Source organism: Esox lucius, chromosome 3 (genome assembly GCF_011004845.1).
Source record: "Esox lucius isolate fEsoLuc1 chromosome 3, fEsoLuc1.pri, whole genome shotgun sequence".
Taxonomy (NCBI): Eukaryota; Metazoa; Chordata; class Actinopteri; order Esociformes; family Esocidae; genus Esox; species Esox lucius.
Genome location: NC_047571.1, coordinates 30,177,493 through 30,197,133, shown reverse-complemented (window position 1 = coordinate 30,197,133; position 19,641 = coordinate 30,177,493). Strand labels below are relative to the sequence as shown.

Genomic DNA, 19,641 nt, shown 5'->3' with positions numbered 1-19,641 from the left:
GTCTGGGCATCTCTGCTTTGACTGCTGCCCCCGCGACCTGGCCCCGGATAAGCGAAAGATGATGATCAGTTAAAAAAAATAACGAAATTAACGCAGCTGTGTTTGTTTACCTCATGTGGCGGCTGACCTATGACCTGACCGGGGTGTCGTCTTTGATGCCTGAATGACGTGGGGAGAGCACACTGAGAGGGTGGTGGTGAGGTGCAAGAAGGTTTTGAATGTGATGCCTGACGGGGAAAAGTTGTGGGGCTGGTAGAGCTGCGTTGAGGACCATGTATGTGTCATTAATTCGATCGGTGGTGGACTATGGGTGTATAGCGTATGGGTCAGCAGCAGTGAGCACTCTGGAAAGGTTGGATGGAGTGCAGGCACAGGGGCTTCAAGTATGTAGTGGGGCATTTCAGACATCACCGGTATCAGCCCTGCAGGTGGAGGTGGGGGAGATACAATTACACTTGAGGAGAAGACAATTGTTGATAAATTACTGGGTCAGTTTGCACCCTACAAAAGAGGTGCTGTTGGGGTGCTGGGAACATGGTGGGAGGGAGATCATGAGCTTTGTGTGGGTGGGGGATGCCCTGGCCAGAGAGGTAGGTTTCGGAGGGAGGAAATTTAGTCCGACAGTGGATTTGACATTGAGACCTCCTTGGGTGCTTTTGCCTCCAGTGGTGGATTTGGGAATATTGGAGATGGTGAGAGAGGATCGGTTGGGCCTCTGCTTTGCCGAGGTGGTTAAGAGACGCCTGGAGGGTGGGTACCCGGAGAGTGTAGTGGTGTTCACGGATGGTTCAAAGGTCCCAGGGACGGGTCGGACGGGGGCAGCTTTTGTAGTTAGGGGAACGGGTGTGAGTGTCACTAAAAGGGTTACGGATCACTTGGCGGTTTACACTGCTGAACTTTTGGTGGTGTAGTTTGCATTGAGGTGGGTGGAGGACACAAAGCCGAATAGGGTGATTATTTGCTCTGATTCATGTGAGTTGTTGGTTAGTTTGCAGTCTTTCAAGTCCACTAGGCGGCAGGACATTTTAAACAGAGTGTTGGAAGCACAGGATAGACTAAGAAGAGATGGGATGCAGGTGGCGGTGGCGGGAAACCTCATGCTGGGGTGGCGGGAAACGAAGCAGCCAATAAACTAGCGAAACAGGCCCTGGTGAGGGGGGGGTGGACATGGTGGTGCCCTTGAGCAGGACATAGACCAAGGTGGTGGTGTGGAATGAGGTGAGGAAGATGTGGCAGGACCAGTGGAATGTGGACACCAAAGGACGGCACTTGTTCCAGATACAGGGTGAGATTGGGGATGGAAGGAGGGCAGTTAGGAGTAGGAAGGAGGAAAGGATTTTGACTAGATTTTTGACTGCGCTCATACCATTGGCCACAATGTAACTCAATGGAAATGGAATTTATATTGCCCTGTACAGAAAAAACTATTCTATATGCCGCAGTGAATATATTGTAGGAAATGTTCAGGAGACTCTATAGTTTGATTATATGCAAATAAATCAAGGGGCACTGTGTATTTGCAATTGTTGCTGGTGTTTTACTCCACCCATCCCATTGGCCACAATGTAACTCAATGGATATGAAATACATATTGTCTCATACAGAAAAAACTATTCTATACGCCGCAATGAATGTATTGTAGGAAATGTTCAGGAGACTCTATAGAGCGATTATATGCAAAGTAATCAATGGGATGGGCGGAGTAAAATGCCAGAAACAATTGCAAATACACAGTGCCCCTTCGATTTATTTGTATATAATCAATCTATAGAGTCTCCTGAACATTTCCAACAATACATTCACTGCGGCATATAGAATAGTTTTTTTTTTTATAGCCCAATATTTATTTCATATCCATTGAGTTACATTGTGGCCAATAGGATCTAGGATGGGTGGAGTAAAATGCCAGCAACAATTGCAAATACAGAGTGCCCCTTGATTTCTTTGCATATAATTATTCTATCCACTCTCCTGAACATTTCCTACAATACATTTTTACCATATACACTAAGCAAAGTGTCAAAATAGATACATTTAATATAATTAAAATCCCGTTTTACCGCGGACTTCTATTTTGAAGGCAAAATCCGCAAAGTTTTAATGTTGCTAAGGAATCTCTAATGTTGCCAGCATGACGCTAATCGGAATGCCCATCACCATTGGACGGTGGATATCACCATATGAAGTTAACTTTTAGATGATCACGCACATTGGCCCTCATTGATCAAAAGTGCGTACACCAAATTTCCAGCGTACACCTGGCGTACACCCAAAACCACTGTGACTTTGAGATTTATCAATATGGACGTTGGCGTACGGCACTCTCAAATCCTACGCCAGCTCAGGAGGTGGTGTACGCACGTTTTTAGTTAGTGCGGAAATGCGCAGAAAAAATATTCCTAACGCACTGACAAACTAAATGATATATTATGACCCACTGTAAAAAACAACAACATAATTACAGTATTTTTGTGCAACATGGACTTCAATGTTTAATTTGTGTGACTTTACCAAAGCATTTGATTTATATGTATTCCTTCAGATGCGAGCCTGTGCGCTTTACATGACGTTTCAGGGTTAGGCCCGGCAGTTGCGTACGGACTGGTTTCAGTAATAAAAGGCTTTTAATCATAGACATCATATATAAAGGCTATATACCTTGTCCGCGCTGTTGGCTAATGGAGGTCGACGTCCGCACATGGCGGCCATCTTGCAACAGACCGCTCGCTCACTCAACTTTGTGTTTTATGGTGCATGTACTTTTTAAATAACCATAACTTCAAAAATTTTCTACCGATTTTCAAACGGTTTGGTTTGTTATAAACGTCAGAGATAAAGTTATGACACTGCATACATATGAACCATTAAAACCATGGACTTCCATATGAAAATATCCTTGAACAGAACCAGATAGGTGTAATGAATAAACAAGGTATGTATGTTAAATCAATAAATAGGCTACAGAATGGCAACAAGACATATACACTTTTGTACTATTCTAATAAAATTACGATTATAAAATAATTTTAATTACTACATGTTTTTTCTTTCTGCCGGATAACAAGCTTCTCTGAACTGACCACATTTCAGCCCTCTAGGTCACTTGATATGACTTTAGAAACACAACTGAGCCCTAGCACCAGGTCTTGTGAAGCTGTGTGCAAAAGCAGATCAATATAGAATGAAATTGAGTACTTTAGACCATTATTTGCCAAGGTACGGTCATGCGTATTGTAAAATGCCCTATGAAAACTCCCCATAGGACTTTGCCAGACAAAATGCTGACAATAAAATGCTTACTGTGGGGCAACCTCCTCGTGTAGAAGCATAATGAAATCAAATCAAAGGTAACACTGATGTTACTTGTAGACTATTTGGATTGTATGTCAGGGGTTCTGATATAGAATGACTTACACAAGTCTCTATTTTTAAACTATTATAAGAGTGACATTTATTTGCACACAAAAAACTAGGTACATGATTCCCCTTTACAAATATCCAAAAAAAGAAATGCTGTAGAGAGCACTACACTACTGTTGAAGTAAAAGAGGACAGTACCTTGAAAACACATACCTTGGGCTAATGCCCTTTGAAAAGGACAGTTTTATTAAGTTTCTGTTGCATGTTGTTGCTCTGTAAGCTGATGATTGTAATTCTGGCGATGTGGTGCAGCCTTAACTTAAAAAACAGGGACAGAATTATTTAACAGCCTATGGTGGTGGATGTCTATCCCATCACAAACATCCTCTGAACCGATCCTTTTTCAGACAATGTAAACAACGTCAAGCAGTTTGATGGGCTGTGATCGTCTGGTACTGCCTGATGACTGCTGAATGACCCACTCTGCTGCCCTGACGAAACTCACGGTCCCCTCTAATGGAATCACCAGACATCCATTGTTTTTTAAATTCAGCAGGTGGTAGCTCTGGTCCTTGATGGCAGATGCAGCATCTGTCACCAGGCTGGCACGACAGACATCACACGACAGCTTCTTCAGAGCCTATCGCACAACAAATCCTGAAATTCGAGTTAGTAATATCATAACAATAATAATTAATAAGCATGGGGAAATTAAGGGAACACTTCCCTTTTTGGACTATCGTGAGATTGTTTTTCCCCAGATTGTGACTATTGGCACTTTTGGTTATAGGGAAAAATCGACTTTCAGTTAGCCTTCACCTGAAATGTACATGAGAGCGTTGTCCACAAGACCATCGAAGTGGACGGGAAGGTAGCTGTGATCATGTACTAGGGCAGGAATGTCAGCAAACGGGGATGGAAGATCTCCTCCTGCTGCAGAGGACACATCTACAGCTGACAGGCTTGTAGAGGTGTTGATGACAGCTGGTAGGGACTCTGTGTCATCCTGTGCCGTCACATTGCATGGTTTAACAACCCCACACTGGGCCATCAGCTTTACATCCTAAAGATGTACTTGAACTGGCTGGCATTAGGGTTGTTATTCGTTTAAGGAAAAAAAAAAAGATATACAAGAATTGTACACAGATATTCAATACATGCTTTAAAATATTTTATGCTTAAAACATTTTTACAAAAAAAGACTAATTAGAACTAGCCACCCCTGTATGACATTCTCATACAATTCAGACTGTATCAGTGATGAAGTTCTGCAAACAAATAGTCAAACACAGGCATTTTTCTAAATACTCAAAATGGTTTGTGACACTTCCAGGTATGGTGTATGTCTGCCGAAAACACATGTTACCAAAAGTAAAAAAAAACATATGGACCGACAAACTGAAAACAATACAAGTCACTTAGTGTTGCGGCTGGTAAATATAAATTATGAACCCTACCAGATACTCTGATGGAGTTGAAGAGAAGCTCCAAGTGGTCCTGGCTGAACCTGTAGGTCAGGACATATCGCTGTCCTTCAAGCAACACAGGAACCAACCGGATTGAAAAGCATGTGCAACTTTGCTGGTTAGCAGCTAAACTGTAACGTTAGCTGCCATAGGTCTCACTCAAAGCTTATTGTTATTAGCCAGCAAATAACTACAACCACATCCACAAATATTGTAATTTAGACAAAAGATTAGTGGTCACAAAATCTTATTGGTGTCAGTAAAACCTTTATAATCGAACAGCTCGTTTGTGACATCTGCCTTGATAACTTGCACAAGTAGCCGTGATCCAACTATGCTGCACGATTTAGACGTTTTTAGAAAAGAAAATGTGCAATTTCAACATTTTCAAGCATTCAGAATTATAGCCACGTTAATAACGTTTGTAAGAAACCAAACCGTTTGTAAATACGTCAAGGTTTCAGCGAGATAAGAGTATTTGTGTTAGTGCTGATCACTCACCTTATATTAGGTACCATAGAGCCCACCAGGAAGCCTGCCTTTGACAAGATGGCCACCGGTGATGCCGGAAGTGACTGCGCATTGAGACTTCTAGCCTTTAAATAAGTCTATGCTTTTAATGACCAAAATATAATTCAGACTGACAAAATAATAAAAATGACATTCTTCTTCTTTTAAATAATAAGAATAATAATAGAAATAATAATAATAACGACATTCTTCTTCTAAATAACAATAAACGTCATTAATAATAAATATCATAAAATAATAAAACGAATATTACAAATTGTCATGCAATTATTAATGTGAATGAATGGCACTCCACATCACATCATCATCTTTTATTCCGCTTTTTAAACTGACAAATAAAACAATTTTATTTATTTCGTCTCAAACTCCACGTCAGAGAAGTTTCTCTTTTTTGCCGTCTTCCGTGTGTATGTACGTACGTACTGTAGGCTACTTAACCACAGTTAGAGGTATGTTGTTGTATGTTCTGTACTTTACACAGTTAACTTTAGATTTACAACCCTACTCTGTTTAACTGCCTTCGCCAGCCGTATTTTGTTTCTACCAATTGTCTTAGTTGTATTTTTGTTTTAACGATTTTATTTATATTAAATAGATGCACTCCTCAAAGTACACCGGTAATGACCAAACTGGCTAACTAGGAGTGAGGTTTGTTATTAGGTAAGCTACCTAGCGCCGGCTATAATGGATAGTCCACCTGCCACCGTTTATTTCAGTCGCGTGATTCCGTTAACTCGATGTTTTTCAACCCTGCTCCTGGAGGCCCCCTGCACTGCAAGTTTTAGATCTCTCCCTGTTCTATCACACCTGATTCAAATGATGAGATCATTATCAAGTCCTGTAAGAGCCATATCAGGTATGAGAGGGCAGAGAGCTCTAAAACATGCAGGGCGGGGTCCCTCCAGGAGCAGAGTTGAAAAACACTGCAACTGTCTGACTGGTGGGCAAAAATGTTTAAAAGATGGCTTCTAACTCTGGGAATTCCATAAAGCTAGAGCACAAGCCGGTAAAAATTTATACTTTTACAGGCCATGACTGTTTAGATCACATCACGCTATTCCACTACAGGGTACGGGTGGTTCGAAGAATTCAGTGACCGTGCGAATTCAGTTTTCCCGTCGAAAGTGCGCATACGCTGCTATCGAATATTTATTTATTTCACCAGAACGTGTGATATCTCGTGCACTTGTTGCTCCTCGATCGCTCCCGACATGGTCTTCCTTCTAAAAAGCGTCAATTAACCTAAGCTTGTTGGCGCTGCAATATTAACCTTGTGATCTTTGCGATTTTTTTTTTTAAATAGCAGCAGAAAGCAAGTATATTGTGTTGTTTAACGGGTTTAGTACTGTATTGTTGCAATGACAAATGCCATGTTTGCGTTAGCTAGCACAGCCAGTCAAAGTAACTGTGATCTTATAGTTTGCCAATTCAATGTGTTGGACTTCTCTCAATATTAACAATACGGAAAATATGTATTTTAAATATATTATTTCAATGTATTTGATAAATGTATGTCAAAGTGTTGCAATTGGATTCCTTAAATATATTTCGAAAAAACGCGTTACTATAAATGCATGGCTATTACGAACCCGCAATTTCCGCTATCTTGTCGGGCGACCTACACTGCTCCAAACAAGGATAAGCTAGTGGTTTACCAAGGTACATAAGAATATCTTGCTGACTAAGATGAAACACATTTTGTAAATGTAATGCTAAAATGTACATTTACAGCTAAAAGTGATGTTATCAATATGTCAATTAACATTTTGAAAGTGTGGTTGTATATTCAGGCCTGCTGTGAAGTGTTATCAAATATAACAAGCCTTACATCAATGTCATTTTTTATGCAGTATACTAAGCATGTACACCTCAAGGTGAAATACACTTTTTTATAGTTTTGTACATGTCAATTATCATGAAATAGCAAGAATGTCTACAGAAAATTAATTAATAATGAAATAAGCCTTAATGGTATCATTTTTGTCTTATCAAATGATTCACCATTCTAACCGTTAATTACTGGGAATGTAACTCCGGTTATATGAGTGGAGCAGAGCCCCCTAGAGGGGCTTTAGCTCCTAGTGGTTTACCCTGGCCGCGTCCGCAGCTTTACTGAAAACTCATTATGCAAGATGCGACAGCTATAAGAAGATTGCCCTGCCGCCCAAGTGGGACGGCAGGGCAACAGGTCAAATACTGTGTGGCCACCATCATTTTCCAGCACTGCGTTACCCCACTTGGGCATGGAGTTCACCAGAGCTTCACAGGTTGCCACTGGAATCCTCTTCCACTCCTCCATGACGACATCACGGAACTGGTGGATGTTAGAGACCTTGCGGTCCAACACCTTCCGTTTGAGGATGGCCCAGTAGGGTTCAGGCCTGGAGACATGCTTGGCCAGTCCATCACCTTTACCCTCAGCATCATTAGCAAGGCAGTGGCCATCTTGGAGGTGTGTTTGGGGTCGTTATCATGTTGGAATACTGCCCTGAGGCCCAGTCTCCAAAGGGAGGGGATCATGCTCTGCTTCAGTATGTCACAGTACATGTTGGCATTCATGGTTCCCTCAATGAACTGTAGCTCCCCAGTGCCGGCAGCACTCATGCAACCCCAGACCATGACATTCCCACCACCATGCTTGACTAGGCAAGACACACTTGTCTTTGTACTTCTCACCTGGTTGCTGCCCAACACGCTTGACACCATCTGAACCAAATAAGTTTATCTTGGTCTCATCAGACCACACAACATGGTTCCAATAATCCATGTCCTTAGTCTGCTTGTCTTCAGCAAACTGTTTGCGGGCTTTCTTGTGCATCATCTTTAGATGAAGCTTCCTTCTGGGACGACAGCCATGCAGACCAATTTGATGCAGTGTGTGGCGTATGGTCTGAGCACTGACAGGCTGACCCCCCACCCCTTCAACCTCTGCAGCAATGCTGGCAGCACTCATACGTCGATTTCCCAAAGACAACCTCTGGATATGACGCTGAGAACGGGAACTCCACTTTTTTGGTCGACCATGGCGAGGCCTGTTCTGAGTAGAACCTGTCCTGTTAAACCGCTGTATGGTCTTGGCCACCGTGCAGCAGCTCAGTTTTGGGGTTTTGGCAATCTTCTTATAGCCTAGGCCATTTTTATTAATTATTTTTTCCAGATTTTCTTTGCCATGTTGAACTTCCAGTGACCAGTATGAGGAAGTGTGAGAGCGATAACACCAAATTTAACACACCTGCTCCCCATTCACACATGAGACCTTGTAACACTAACGAGTCACGTGACACCGGGGAGGGAAAATGGCTAATTGGGCCCAATGTGGACATTTTCATTTAGGGGGGGACTCACTTTTGTTGCCAGCGGTTTAGACATTAATCGCTGTGTGTTGAGTTATTTTGAGGGGACAGCAAATTTATACTGTTATACAAACTGTACACTCACTACTTTACATTGTAACAAGGTGTCATTTCTTCAGTGTTTCTTCACATGAAATGATACAATCAAATATTTGCAAAAATGTTAGGGGTATACTCACTTTGGTGATATACTGTATGTGCCATCCTGGAGGAGCTGGACTACCTGTGCAACCTGAATGTGCTTGGATTTGCTATGATTGCTATGTCGAGAAAAAGGCAGATGATCACAAGCTGATAAAGCAGGCCGACAGGCATTTGACTAGAAATGGCGAATATTGGCCCAATCCATTTTACAAGTCGTTCTCTAGTTGAAAAGCTATCATAATCAATACAACATTTGTAAATGTGTTAAATGAAATGGTCAAGGACAGCAATGACATCAAACTGACCAATTGCATGTTTTCCTGTGTTTACAGAGTAAACTGTTGCATCCAGTTGTGGACTACTTCTTTCTTATATATCTCACTCTGGAGTTGGAAGAAACCTGACAGAATCAAGAAACTTGGGTCAACTTTCATATCCATCCCTCTACAGTCAGTAGGATCAGGCCAGGGGACGAACACGCTTTGAAAACTCCGGTCCCACAGGTCCTTCCCTACACTGGATTTAATTTGTGTTGTTGTTGACTTCAACGCTGAAATGGAGGATAATTGGATGCAAGTTATCTGTCTTCTGACATTTCTCCCTGTCTGCAGAGCACAGTATGAAGGTAACACTGAAACACAAACACACTAGACTATTATACAGCTCTGGAAAGTTTCAAATTTTTTGGAAAGGAAAAGGTGCAGTGGTCTCTTAATATTTTCCTGAGCCGTATATCCCCAATGGAAAAAAATGCTTGAATGAATAGCAGAAGACCCTCTCACCACCCCTTATCTGATTAAAATCAAACCCTAATGGTCCAAGGCCTCTGTGACAATCTACTGTGAATGAAAAAACCAATGGTGCTCCAAGTGCCCCCTGACTACCAGGGCCTCAGACTCCACAACCCATACCAAGGCCCCTCAGCTTCACCTGAACCCATACCAGGGCCCCTCAGCTTCACCTGAACCCATACCAGGGCCCCTCAGCTTCACCTGAACCCATACCAGGGCCCCTCAGCTTCACCTGAACCCATACCAGGGTCCCTCAGCTTCACCTGAACCCATACTAAGGACCCTCCACAACTCCACCTGGGTCCTGCCACAACCTATATAGGGGCCCCTTGGTCCCGCCACAACCAATACCGGGGCCTCTAACTGGCAGCATGTTAGATAATAGATATTTTTAATATTATGTATTTAATATTATATACAGTATTCATATTAGATTTGTCCATGAATGTGAGCCAATAATAAATAATATTCAAAGATGCTCATGCCCTGGGGCCCCATAGAATGTAGATCTGTCTTTGATCAAGACATGACAGAATAACTGACAATCTGCATCCATGATATAAATAATAAACAAGTGTTATAAATGTTTGTCATAATGTCATCTGTTATTTCTGTTCCAGTTCAGGTTGTTGGTCAGACTGAACCAGTTGTTGCCAACGTAGGTGATGATGTCATCCTCCCTTGTACTCTGAGAACCTCCAGCAGCACCGTCAACGCTGTTGAGGAATCAGTGGAGTGGCAGAGACTTGACCTCCAACCAAAAGAGGTGCATTTCTACCGTAACCGTGACGACTACAATGATGACATGCTTTCCTTGGGGTTTAAGGCCGGGTGTCTCTGTAAAGCACTTTGTGACAACTGCTGTTGTAAAAAGCGCTTTATAAATAAATTTTGATTGATTGATTTTTTGATGACCAGAATCCATCCTACACAGGAAGAACGGCTCTTTTCAAAGGAGAAATGAAAAACGGGAGCGTCTCCTTAAAACTGACCGGAGTGAAACAGTCTGATGCTGGAAACTACACCTGCTTCATTCCAACACTGAAGAGCCCTTTTCAAAAAGCCATGGTTCAACTCATTATTGGTGAGTTATTTAAACTTTGGCAACATGGATTGTCAGAGGTTTATCTTGGGTAGTCTGTCAAATATACACCCTAAATAAATAACTAATAACTATTCAAGCATTTGTCCTCCTTATGTCAAGCCTTTTCAGGATCATGCCTTTAGCTACAAAGCAAGCACACAGTCACTCACTAAAAATTATAGTACACTTAATGACTTAATGTTGTTAGCACAGCCACCCTAACCCTTTACGAGGTCAGATATCCATATCTGTGAAGGTGCAGTATCTCAGCCAGACGTCTCTATGGTTGGCATTGATTACACTGGCGTGGTCCTGGATTGTGAGGCCAGAGGGTTGATCTACAGACCTGAGATGACCTGGTGGGACAGTGATGGAAACATCCTCCCTGCTGATGGACCTACAGAGATCGAGACCGACTCAGAGGGTCGATACACTGTGAGAGGACATGTCACCGTCCAGAGGACTGACAACAACACGTTCACCTGTAGAGTTCTACAGCAGCAGATCAACCACACAATGGAGACAGAGATTTGTGTTAAAGGTGAGGTGTTTTTTGATACATTCATTTAATATCATCAACCTTTTTTTTTCCTGATGGATTCCGCTTGGTGTTTGGGGATGTGTCTTTATTATATAATAGGGTTTTATAATATAACTATTAGGCTTTTATAATTGTTCTACGTGGCTTATGTGTTTCAGATCGAATGTTTCCTGACACATCCCAGTCCTGGTGGAATGGCTGGTGGTGGGGCTGGGGGTTTGGTGGTCTGACCTGGGGTCTTATCTTAGGTCTGATTGTTGTAGTTCTCTACATCCTGAAGAGAAAAGGTCTACTTAAAGGTAAGTCATTGATGGGAGTTCCTCACCAGGTGCTGATTTATAATTTTAAAATGTTCTTGTCTTGTTCTTGTTATTGGAGAAGCAGACACTTTGAAATTTTAAATGACTCCAGGGGCCTCGTGCGTACGTAAACCATGAATACGCCAGTTTTGACGCAAAAGTTGGCCTTTGTTGAACTTGACAGGAAAGTGTGTGTATCTCTACGCATCGTTCAACCCATGCGTATGCACATGAAGAATTGAAGAAATACCATGCTATTTTGGAAAAGCTGGTAGAGGATTGTCAACTGAAACACATGGGGAAAATCTTATCAATAGAAATATGAATTGCCTAAAGGGATGCGCAAACTGCAACATCATAGGCTTTTAGGCTACTAGCGTATGGGTTGTCATTTGTAAAATGTTGCACGTTCTATAATCCTGCTCAGTGTTTTCACATTTAGCATTGCCAAATGTAAAAAAATGCATTACAATTTTCAACTGTCACTTTTTCAACCATTTAGTGAGAAATTCATGAAGATTCATGCAATAATTTTTCCAGTAATGCAAAATTCTGCATTAATGCAAATTATAAAATATCTTAAATCTAAATGTAAATGGTAAATCTTCAAAACGGAATATTACTGACATTACGGTAATCGGCCACATCAGGCTATTGCCACAAAACGGCAAATCCGGGCGATTTAACAATAGTACAAAATTATTATAAAATGTGGAAACAATTCAGTGTTGCTTAAATTATTGATCACTGTGTGTGCTTATACATTAACTCAGAAACTGAACTGCAGAGACTATATCAAAACGTCATTACTGTAAAGGATTACATTGAAAGGGGATGTATGTAGGATTTACTCTCCATGTGGAAGTTGGGTGAATTGCAGCAAAAACGATTCACTTTGAAACCAACTCAGATCGAAACTAATATCACTAAAATTGATAAGCAGCTATATTGGTAAATGTCAGACTGAAGGTGAGGGTGGCTGGTTAGTGGCAGCATGACTAGAATCATACTGCATTTGGACAAAAAGTCCTTTGTAGGATGGATATATAGTTACAACACTGTGCTGTCAACAGACTCCTGCAGACCGGTGCTTCCTGGTTGTACCCATGAGCCCCATGGGACCTGTTAAAGGTCAGGGAGGACTGGGTGGGAATCCATTAAGGGATGAAATAAAAACCAAGTGGGCCCCACATATGTTAAAAAGTATCCAACTAGTACCAGATCACCTGCTTCATGCAGGCTGCTAAGATATACTTTTCCCCATGCACTACTAAGACAGGAGTGATCAGCTGAATTTGGCCGACACTGGACCTTGTTATTGTGAGGCCAAAAGAAATTCCATATGGCTCAGTCACATATGATGAGGCAACTAAGACCTGTTCAATGAAAACCAAACATCATAAGTGGATATGCTCTCAGAATGACAGCTAGAATGACACTGCAGTGTTTTATGTTAAGTTTTCTGGTTATCAGTTATCCCAATTAGGAGAAATGTGATTTGGCTAAAGCAAGGTCAACTGTTTAAATTGTCATGCATTTACCATGAAATACAGTATGCCCTTATTAAGGATGAAAGATTGTTTCTCTCTTTTTAACAAAAAATCTGAAAACTGAGTCAGAACAACACCCCTGCTACATCCTAAAGAAACCTGGACTAGACAACAATATCCTTAATAATTTCTGCCCCATTTCCAACCTTCCCTTCCTGGCAAAAACTCTTAAAAGAATTGTTTCCTCAGCTCCAAGCCTACCTCCTAATAAAAGAGTTTAGCAGGAGAGGACAGTACCGTTGGTGAGGGAGAGGTTGTCTATGCTTGTGATGTGTGGACAGAGATCTGGGAAGAGGATCATGAGAGCAGGTCTTATTTCTGGATGTCATTATAAGTTGTGATGTAAAGGGGAATCAACCAGACTGAATGAGGAGTGGTGAGAGTCCTGGGGAGCAGGTGGACAAATATGGAGGTTAACAGTATGGGGGGCTGTGGTAGATGGTGAGGAGTTTGTTGTTTATTTTATCTTTAAAAAACGGTAAGAAATGTCATTGCAGGGCTGAAGTAGAGAAGAGGGTCCAGGAGTTCATAAAGGACCCGTTGTTTTGTTTGAGATGTAGGCGGACCTAGCAGCACTGAGGGCATCTCTGTTAGCTGAAAGGTGGTGTTTGTAGACATCAGTGTGAACAGTGAGCCCCGATTTTCGGAGGTAATTTTGCCTGAAGGACTGGAGTTAACACACAGTTTGCTGCGTGAGCCTCTGTGTAAGTAGGGGCATCGACATAGGATGCCAGACGAACGGGCATGCGCCATTACATCAAGAAATGCAATCGTTTATGGACTGTGAGATCGTCAGGCGAGCAATACTTTGTTAGAAAGAAAACGTCTGGTGGGAACCACAGTAGTGCTGGATAGAGGATTGCCAAAAGGAGTAGATTAAGAGTCAACCGGCAGATACATGGCAGCGAGAATAAATCAATAGTAGTTGAGTTACTCACAGGGGAACCTCCTCTGCCAATCGGACATTCAATCAGCCCACAACGCAACCACCTATCATTTAACACTAGCAGCCACTGTTAAACCACGTTCTGAACACCAACCCAGACCAACAGAGAAAACCAAAGGGAAAGTGGGGACTTACTGAGTGTAATTGACGGCTGGGACCCAGGTGATGGCAAGACCTGCTTGCCAGCGTGAGCCCGAGGGAATTGAACAGTGGAGATGTCGTGGAGCTAGGTAGCCATTCGGCATGTGTGGTAGCGGAGTTGTTGACAAGAGACTTTAAAACGAGATGGAGAGTTCACAAAGGGAGTCAAATAGTGGTATTCCAGAGAAGGAGACGTGGAAATCTAACAGTAGTATATTCCAGGACAGGGCAGAGAGGGTAGACAGGATCACAATGAGTAGTACCGCGATCAGGTGAGTTATCCAGTTGGAGGTAATCACAGCAACGCAGTCGAGACACGGACGATTAACAGATGACAGGCGCACCGGCAGCAGGCAATACAAAACAAAAAACTGTAAAACGACTGAACATTTTAGAGAAGACAGATTCACTTTGTTAGAGTTAGACAGTTCCAAGAGAAGCGGCAATCCAACGCGAAGCCAGCAGATACTCTCATCCAGAAGTGGAGTCAAGACGAGAATCTGTAGCCCGTTTTGAAGATTTTAGATTTAACATGTAACATTTACATTTAAAATAACATTTATATTTAGCATTAACATTTATATTTAGCATTAACATTTATATTTAACATTTTAACATTTATATTTAACATTTTAACATTATATTAAACATTTATATTTAACATTTAAGATGTTATTGTTTTGTAATTCTGAGTACAGCAGAACACTACTCTTGGAAAAGTTATTGCATGAATTTACATTAATTTCTCACTAAATGTTTGAAAAAAAAATTCAGAACGGTCTCCACCTTGCCTCATGTATCAACTGAAATTATAGTCAATAGGGCTAATTTGGATACCTTATATGGGTAAGTTTAGGTGTTCTTTAGGCGGAGACCGTAAGCTTGTTCACGTACGCAGAAGTATAGTATGGGTCTGACGCCTCGATCACACCTACGCCCGGAGACGTGGGTATACTGTACAAGGTTATTATAGTTAAGCATTTTTTATTCGTAATTATTTTTATTTCGTTTTGACTTTTTGTTTTCAAATTCAGTTTAGTTTTAATTCGTTTTTAAAGTGGGTTTTGCTAGTTTAGTTTTTATTTTGTGAAAATGCTTAGTTTTAGTTTAGTTTTTATTAGTTTTAGTGTTAGTTTTAGTCTTTTTTTGTAATATGGGCTATTTGTCAGGGGCAAGATTCAAAAAGGTCAGAAAAAGTATTGTGTAATAATAACTCAACAAAAACTATGTTGTTTTGGGGCAAAGTGTTATGATATGTATATTTGGAGCAAGGCACAGATTCACAGATGTTAGCACTCAAAACCTGTGATAACCATGAATCATCATACATTTATATGTCTAGCACTAGTTTTGTTATGACCTTTGCCGAGAGCAAAAATAGATAATCTGCATTTTGAGTTCTAAGTTTTTAGCCATCTGATCGCTATTTAGTAGATTTGCTTTAATGTTTTGAAAAAAGTATCTGAAAGGGATAATTAAAACACATTTAACACCCTAGAGGCCTACCAAATTCACACCCCATTGAAATTCCTTTAACGTTAACGTTAACGTTAATCCACACGCCGTACCAAAAATCTAACGTTACACATCTTCTAAACCGAATTTACACTCTATACAAATACCACAGCTGTACGCCTATTCTAAATGTATACAATAGCCTTCTGCCTACTCATCTGGATTGAAGCAGCAAACATTCAGTGTAAAAATAAAAATGACATAACATTATTTAATATTTGAATCACAGCTTATTGTGTTTTGACATCGACAACCCAAGTGCATTTTACCTCAAACTTGCGACTAGTTAACTTTCTAAAGAAGGCGCAATCCCTTCTCGGGTAGACATTAACACACTGACGAAATGATATTCAGAATTAAAAATATTTTTATACCACTTTTTAATGTGTGATTGTGTAAAGGTGTTCACGAGATACCAACCTTTCGCGAACTTGCTTCAACGTCGAACACTCGTTCTCATGGAGACGCGGTGTGCACGGAGGGGAGGTGTGTGTGTGTGAGTGAGTGACCGAGAGACGGAGGGAGAGCAGGGAAAGGAAACACAGCTGAGCGAATATTCTGCGTGTTTTAAATAGCGTTAAAAAAGGAAAGACATTGACAAAGACGAAAACTAAGAACATTTACTCTATAATTTTATTTTAGTTAGTTTTGTCAACCACACTACAGTTTTAGTTATCGTTTTTTTGTAATGCCTCGTTTTTGTTTTTATTTCAGTTAACGACAATGTTTTTTCGTTCGTTTTCGTTGACCATAACCTTGATACTGTAATCCAGTGGTATAGTGGTACCCGAAGAAGTGGGTATACTGTAATCCAGTGGTATAGTGGTACCCGGAGAAGTGGGTATACTGTAATCCAGTTGTATAGTGGTACCCGGAGAAGTGGGCATACTGTAATCCAGTGGTGCAGTATAAATTATGTGTCAGGCAGTCATTCATGCACTGATATGCAAAATCATGATCCTATTAAACAGCCACTTTTTAATAGGATATTAAACAGCTACAATTAGGGTACAATCATTTATCGATTACTTATCAATCATTGGACACCTATTTGGAAGTTGAAAACAAACAATTCAGCACTTTGTCAACAATTATTTAATGTAGCCAGAAACATAATCAGAAAGCAGCAACAGAACTTGACAAGGAGTATTAACCCAACTCCAACCACTGACTCTATTGAGAGATGCAGAATATAAGTATAAAGGACACACACACTTTAATAGTGTGGTACGAACATTTACTTAAACTCCAATAGAGAATACTACAGACCAGGTATTTGAAAACAAAAAATCAAACACATCCACAAGCCCAAACTTTCTGTAACTGCTTCTGTACTGCAATGCAGCAAGCCATTTCAAATGTAGGATTTCCACATACGCCCAAGTTTAGTTAGAAACATACGCAAGATTGATACATGAGGTCCCAGGACCTTTAATAAAATCAAAAATGTATGTTTTCATAATGTTTCTTCCCACTTTATGACTGGTATGTTTGATGTTATTTTATTTCATCCTACTTGCTGTGTTTAAATGTGATTTGACTCTGATATGAGAAGCACATCAACTTGGAGCGTTGGACAGCTCATGGGCTACTGTCAATATAATTTTACTCTGATGAGCTCTGGCTCAGACCATTAGATTTGGTTTGATTAGTTGTATTTAAAAAGGTTTGATGAAAAGGTTGTGAGAGAGTGTGTGACAGTCGGATCTTGAGATAAATGCAGGATCTAATAGAAAATAAGATAACAGACAAAAAATATGTCCAATGTTTCCTGGTTTAGTTACAAAAAGTTTTAGTTCAGTCATTCATTTAGAGAAATCATTTTCCGTGGGTATTTTGCTCTGCATTTTTTTTTACAAAATCTTTGCTTGTTGCCCATATTGACTGTTTATTTAGTTCCTATTAGTGTAGGTAACACTTACCTAGCTGGCCATTTCTAATCACTTTCTCATTCTATTCAGGATTTAACGAGAATTCTCAGACAAATGGGACGTCAGAGCGGAATGAAAATCCACAGGAGAATCAGAATTCCCTGTTGAATGGGAATGGAAGGACCAACGGGAATCTGCTGAACGGTGACATTCCACATGCCGATGACAGTGTCTAGGACACGGATTCCAGCAGCTCTTCAGTATTCCTGCTGCACCTGGAATTATCTAATAGGAAAGTGATGTCCGGACATGGCTCAGGGAAGAAGTTTTGACCAGACAGCTGCCATTTAACTGGTTACTATTGTTAGAAATCGGCGATTACGTATTGTGGTCAAATAATGTAGAACACGTATCAAATCGAGGGGGAAGTTGGCTCACCTTTATTGGAAAATTGCAGCACAGATGTCATTCTGTGAATGTTCCATTATCTTCTCAATGTAATGTTAGTTGCCAGCTAGTCTATACATTAAGGGCATTTCTACCTAGCACAGATCATGTTTTTAGAAGTCAACCCCCATGCCAGATGGTCACTAAACATTCCTATGGTCATTAGAGCACAACCTACAGAGAGATAATCTAAACAGAGATGTTTCTGTTGTTCTCATTATCTAGGCACATTCACCTACAATGAAACGTACATAGATATTGTAACTATCCCTTCTCTGAATGTATAAGACACCCAGACTTGCTCCTGCCCGTTTTGTTAATAACTGTCCCAGTAACACACTGCAGGTTCTGTACTGTATGATACAATAGCAGCTAGTTAAAGCACCCTGGAACACAGTGAACCTACAGGATAGTTGTTCTATTGTATTTTTATATGCTTTGTAACACTTTGATAAAATGTAAAGTGCAATACAAAGAATTTATTATTATTATTATTTAACCCAACCAGGAGTTGAGTGAGGAATTTAAAGCTATGCAAATTTATGAGCACAACGGTTTGAAAACCCTAACTGGCATTATTCAAAACTGTATTTGTATATTTAGCACCTTGGAACAAACAGGACATTAAAGGGTAAGTCGTAAATATGGTACTGCTAGTTTTACAATATATTCGTTTTTACCATTATTATTATTATGAATACAAAAGCTGTAATGGAGTTGCAATGTTTTTTACAATGTGAATTTAATGTATGATCATCTCTATATATTAATCAGTGCAGTATTTATAAATAAAACGAAGGTTTCCAGCCAAAAATGTAAAGGTTTACTGTTACAGTTTTACATCAGGAAATAAAGTATTTTTTTCAATATGTATTTTACTGTGTATGTCCAAATGAGTTGAGTCCAAATGAACATTTGATGTTATTTTGTTTCCCTTAAACCCTGTTGGGTCAAATGGGGGGAAAACAGGCTGTTACTGTCTTAGGGTTTAATGGTAAAACAATTTGGGTTACAATTACAGGTGCTGGTCATAAAATTAGAATATCATCAGAAAGTTGATTTATTTCAGTAATTCCATTCAAAAAGTGAAACTGATATGTTTCAAGTGTTTTTCTTTTAATTCTGATGATTATAACCGACAACTAATGAAAATCCCAAAGTATGAGCATGTACAGCACTCAATACTTAGTTGGGGCTCCTTTTGCCTGAATTACTGCAGAAATGTGGCGTGGCATGGAGTTGATCAGTCTGTGGCACTTCTCAGGTGTTATGAGAGCCCAGTTTGCTCTGATAGTGACCTTCAGCTCTTCTGCATTGTTGGGTCTGGCGTATCGCATCTTCCTCTTCACAATACCCCATTGATTTTCTATAGGGTTGAGGTCAGGCGAGTTTGTTGGCCAATTAAGAAGAGGGATACCATGGTCCTTAAACCAGGTACTGGAAGCTTTGGCACTGTGTGCAGGTGCCAAGTCCTGTTGGAAAATGAAATCTGCATCTCCATAAAGTTGGTCAGCAGCAGGGAGCATGAAGTGCTCTAAAACTTCCTGGTAGACGGCTGCGTTGACCTTGGACCTCAGAAAACACAGTGGACCAACACCAGCA

The 19,641-nt window shown here is 40.5% G+C and overlaps 1 protein-coding gene across 1 annotated transcript; it reads left to right on the top strand.

Moving 5' to 3' along the window:
* The first annotated feature begins 689 nt into the window (after positions 1-689).
* LOC117594241 (butyrophilin subfamily 1 member A1-like) lies at positions 690-18,010 on the top strand. The gene is made up of 6 exons (XM_034291349.1): positions 690-807; positions 10,266-10,411; positions 10,564-10,729; positions 10,986-11,270; positions 11,429-11,569; positions 17,683-18,010. Exons 1-6 carry the CDS (start codon positions 690-692, stop codon positions 17,826-17,828), a joined length of 1,002 nt encoding a protein of 333 aa, XP_034147240.1. The 3' UTR covers positions 17,829-18,010.
* The last annotated feature ends 1,631 nt before the right edge of the window (positions 18,011-19,641 follow it).

What these genes read in the sequence shown, in the direction of transcription:
- LOC117594241 (XM_034291349.1), top strand. Translation starts at nt 690, where the DNA reads ATGGTGAGAGAGGATCGGTTGGGCCTCTGCTTTGCCGAGGTGGTTAAG. An exon ending in TTGACCTCCAACCAAAAGAG is followed by an intron (nt 10,412 to 10,563) that starts GTGCATTTCTAC and finishes TTTGATGACCAG; the next exon opens with AATCCATCCTACACAGGAAG. An exon ending in GACAGAGATTTGTGTTAAAG is followed by an intron (nt 11,271 to 11,428) that starts GTGAGGTGTTTT and finishes TATGTGTTTCAG; the next exon opens with ATCGAATGTTTCCTGACACA.